We start from the raw sequence: 5,041 nt of genomic DNA on the forward strand, positions 1-5,041 counted from the left end.
AAATACCGTAGAATGGGAAGAAAATAGATTTATAACGTTACCGTTGATTCTTGAACACTGAAGAAGAAGAAAGCAAGGGAAGGGGTGAGCTCTGAGAAGGTCGGCGCAAAAAGCATTTGAAAGTCCACAATGGATTTTCCCTTGAAATCTTTTTTACTAGCCCAAAAGTAATCTCCAACAATTTGGGGTTGGAGAGGAGGAATAATCGATCAAAGGGAAGGAACATTAGTTTTAGGGTAAAAGATCAGCAAACAAATCATGAAGTTCATGTTTGTTTAAATATTTTGATTCTCTCACTGTCATGGTCTTGACGTCCCACTCCTTGGGAAGTCCTCTAATCACTTTCAAGATAAGTTCTTGGTTTGGATAAGTTTTATCAAGTGCGTTGAGCTCGATGATGATGTTGTTAACTCTTTCATCAAATTCTGACATTGATTCACCGGGCTTCATTATGATATTTTCAAACTTCTGTGTTGCCACAGACAGTTTGTTCTCTTTAGTTTGCTCATTTCTTTCACATAGTTGAATAAGTTTTTCCCAAATTTTTTTTCCAATTTTAAATATTTTGATTTTGCTGAATGTGTTCTTGTCAAGGGTCTTGTACAAGATGCCTTTAGCCACATTGTATAGATTGACTTTCTTCTTGTCCTCTGTAGTCCATTCACTTCTGGGCTTCTCAACTATTTGGGGAACTACTTCTGTCACAGCAACTGCAGTATTGGCCTTCGTGATGGTAATGGGACCATCAGTCCGCTAACTTATCGAATTTTGATATTAGTCCGCATTTAAATTTTGGTCCTATTTTCACCGGATGTTTAATTTTTTCCGGAAATTGCTGACTAATCTGCAAAACTTGATCCCTCAATAACCCTAGATGATGAACACATTTAAATATCAAAAGAAAATTTCAATGAAGAATCAGCCATTGGAGGATGTTATACAGCCCCCACCTCACTGCAGTATGTTTTGTTTTCAATTTTTGCGTTGTTTTGCTAATTTTGTTGACATTAGATTTGCTTATTTGGTTTGTACTGAAAGTTTGGTAGCTATGTATACCTCAAGGTTTTTTGCATACGACATTTGTGGCAGAGTTTCATTTTTTTTCTTAAAAAATATATATTAATGGGAGAATAGTAGGTCTACTTATTTAAAAATGAATATTTTTTGTATTTGTGAATTAAAATGGTGGTCCATCCTTTTGACCGATCAAAAAGTTTACAAATTAATTTTTTTTACATTCACATTCTAGTTGCCGCTTTTACTCCTCTTACTTTAATGCATGCTTTTTAAGCCTAATCAGTGTATTATTACTCTATTTTGCAAATTTTTTCTTTATTTATTTTTTTATGAAAATTTTGTGCAGATTGGATGAGTGAGGATGAGAGTGATGGGAAAAGTAGACTTTGATGATTTTGGGAATGAGCAGGACGAAACTGACGATTAAAGTGATATTGATGAAAGCTTGTGTAGCGACCCTACCCGGATCCACTACTTAATGAGAGTTAATAAATCGCATGCAATAATATTAAAAGCGTGAATAACAGAATACTCGAAATACAAAAAATCTGATCGGTAGAATACAACCGATGATAACATAAGTGTATAATACTTATACAACCAAATCGAAAGTTCATAGGGTCACAATTCTACCACTATGACTCTCACTGCAACTGGCACCGGCCTCACTCCTGGTGCGAACCTCCGGGACCGTTTAGCCTCAAACCTTCCCCGCCACAAGGTATCCCAAGTATCCCAAGAACACCAAACACAGGGCGTGAGCGACAATGCTCAATACAAAAGCAATGATGTATAAACTAATTTGCAGCAAGCAGATGACTTTACAATCCTGGGTAAAACATTCTGCTCAGGGCACCACCGAATATACAGCACCTTGATAGAGAGCAACTCCGCGGGGGTACTCGTATATTCACCCTATCAACTATAGCGTGGTCGCTCCTAGTGATAATAAAACCAGGGGCTGAGCCTCCCCAAAACCTGACCCGAATCCAAAACAGGACACAAGGCTCACATGGAAACTGACAATACCTGACTTGAGTCTATGATGAGTTACAAGCTCCCTATGGAAACTGTCAATGACTCACATCTCTCAAGATGTAGTCCAGTATAAAACATGTAAATCATGGAAAACATATAGCACATACTCATGCAACGTATAAGAATATATATAATGCCGGCTATCTCGGTCAGTACTTACGTAGCTTTAACACTGAAGGAAAATCCTAGCACCACTTGTCTAGATCCCACGCCTACCAGTCCACACTAAGGTGTCTACAATGCAAATACTCATGCATCAATATTTAAGCTCTAGAAGCCTTAACTAAGCTATTCCATACTCCTAAATATTTATAGGAAGCCAAAGCTATATCTACGTCCGTCGTCAGCCCTTTGCTGTCGCTTGCCTCAAAACTAGGCCACAGCTCCGCTACGACGCCTGAATCGCTATGCCACTTCCGGATTCCCAATAGGACGTCTAGAATTTCCTAGATCAAAGTTAAAAGGCTAAAGAATCGAGAGAAGAGAGGAGTTTGGTGCGCTTGAAAATGAATCTCAGCTACTTCGGAGCCTCCGAACACGATCGGAGCATCCTATCCCATCAACGAGGCATCCGAAGTCCCATTCGCACGTCAGCCATGACGTCATCTTGCTAACGTAGACGATGACGTAAGACTTAGTCCTGATCGGACCATCCGAACCTGCCGACAGATCGTCCAATCACGATCGGAGCCTCCAAACTCCACTTCGGAGCGTCCGATCTGCGCTGGCCTAATTTTCTTACTTTTTGTTAATTAATCCCTTAATTACCTTAATTAGATTACGGGTTACTACAGCTTGTATGGTGATGTATCTTGTGAATATGACAAACTTTTCAACGAAAACATTGGCAGTGAAAGTGTGTGGTTTAGGAAGGAATTTGAATCACAATGGGATCCTAGTGAACCTAGGTATATCATGTCGGTTCAGGATAAAATGGTTCATAATGACGATGTGGGGACCTCGGGTTGCTAATCTCATCTTAGGGCAACTAATGATTAATTAAACAATTAATCAAACAATTAAGAGTAATAAACCAAGAGCAGAAAAAAAAAATTTAAATTCTTGGAGCCTCGCTCGATCGGGCAAAATCAGCCGATCGAGCGAGCCATAAAATCAAGCTCTTGGGTTCCAATTTTTCAAGGCCGCGCTCGATCGGTAACTTTCATCCGATCGAGCGAGAAACATAAAAATTCTCTCGGGTTTTCAAAGTTAAAAGTCGCGCTCGATCGCACATAATCACCCGATCTAGCGCATAACATTTCCAGAAACTTGCAGAAATCATTTTGCTGTCAAGAACTTGGAACCATGGCATGAATCAACCATAAATTTGATTCCAAACATAATATACAATCTGGAAACATGCATATCGACAAGTAGGAAGTTTAAATCATCAAATCATGCTTTCATTACATCAAACAAATTGCATAAACATCACGAAACTACAAGCTATTCAATACTTCAAATCTCAACTTCAAGTTTTTAGTTTTCTTGCTAAGTTTGATGTAATCTCACTATCATTCTTCCGCTTAAACCCGAGTCCACACTTGCTAAGTCTCTCTCCCGAGCTATCAACGTCATCTCAGACTAGCTCCTGCCCCATCTGTTGCAATGCACACATACAAAACAAAGAAACAGCCGGATAAACTCCGGTGAGAAAACAATCCCAGTATAATCGACATATATAAAGAGTTAAAGAAATCATATCAACTCTATTTATAAACGACTCAACAATAGAGTACGTAACGCATATCTCGATTAATAATTGATTCATATAACGTCGTTTGCCATCAAGATTCGTAAACGATCTTGACATGGATATCCATCTATCGTAGCCATTCTGGGCTAGAAAATAAGGTTAACCGCAACCTTGACATAGAATCAATTCAATATAGCCTCGTATCATAATCGTATCGACTCAAATCAAAGCTCCACTACCTGGGATGGATCGAAAACTTCAAAATCAAATCAAAACAATAAATACGTATGTGGTTTTTGCGGGACAACTCAAGAATAATCGATCTTGAGTTTCAAACTCCCTGACTCGCGATGTCGTCTTATACCTTCGTATTTCTTCTGTTTTGAACGCTTCAAATCTGAAACATAGCATCAACACATTCATATCAATCTTCATTCTATTCAATCATTTCAATATCAATTCAAAATCATCAATATGTCGTCAATCATATCGCTTCAAACCTCAATATCTTCTTCTTCGGATCGGATTCAAAGTTCTTGCATTGCAACCTTCAAAACTAATCTGAAATTGAAGAATAAAATTGCTACAACATTAACAGCATCTTCAAGAACATCTCGGCTCAATCATAGGCTATCAAAACGGTCCAAAAACACGAATTGACGGTGTAGCGATTAAAAATCGGTAACCGACTTACTATCAAAACCATTCTAACTTCATATGCAACTTTTAATCAACATAACAGCATATATATATCCTCATATCAGCAGTGAAAATAATCAAACTCATGCTGGAAATCACAACTAATACAAACGATAGCTGTTCGCTGATTCGGTTTCGATATCGAAGTGCATACAAGCTCAAGAACACAAATATAAACTCATAATCTGATCTCTGCAATATTTCAATCTTCAAAATATGCCAAAATAATTAGAAACTTACAGCAAATCAAGGCCCTCGTTGCAAGGATTCCAGAACACTTTTCGGAATCGAAATCGGACGATCGGATCAAAAGTTACGGCGTTTTGAAAAATCGAAAATCAAAAGGAATTGAAGAAGCTCGACTTCCTCTGTTCTGAAAATTCTGAATTGTCTATGAAATACACGTATTCATGCTGATAATTCTGATTAAAATCGGATATGTATTGCATATTTGCAATTTAACCCCTCAAGTCTTAAATTGCAATTCAGTCCTCAGCCTTCGTTTTAATTCAATTTCAATCCTAAATAATTTAAGAATATTAGAATTTAAATCAAAACTCTTAATATTCCCAAATTAAATATACTTGTATT

At 37.7% G+C, this 5,041-nt stretch overlaps 1 protein-coding gene across 1 annotated transcript; it reads right to left on the bottom strand.

Moving 5' to 3' along the window:
- Window positions 1-231: 231 nt before the first annotated feature.
- LOC140862820 (uncharacterized) lies at window positions 232-1,080 on the bottom strand. Its single transcript, XM_073265863.1, has 2 exons — window positions 1,057-1,080; window positions 232-723 (listed from the first exon to the last, which is right to left on the bottom strand). Exons 1-2 carry the CDS (start codon window positions 1,078-1,080, stop codon window positions 232-234), a joined length of 516 nt encoding a protein of 171 aa, XP_073121964.1.
- Window positions 1,081-5,041: the final 3,961 nt, after the last annotated feature.

Source organism: Henckelia pumila, chromosome 1 (genome assembly GCF_033568475.1).
Source record: "Henckelia pumila isolate YLH828 chromosome 1, ASM3356847v2, whole genome shotgun sequence".
NCBI lineage: Eukaryota > Viridiplantae > Streptophyta > Magnoliopsida > Lamiales > Gesneriaceae > Henckelia > Henckelia pumila.

Coding starts and splice junctions, on each gene's coding strand:
- LOC140862820 (XM_073265863.1), bottom strand. CDS start 1,080: ATGTCGTATGCAAAAAACCTTGAG. Junction 724..1,056: donor CGTATGCAAAAAACCTTGAG/GTATACATAGCT, acceptor ACCATCACGAAG/GCCAATACTGCAGTTGCTGT.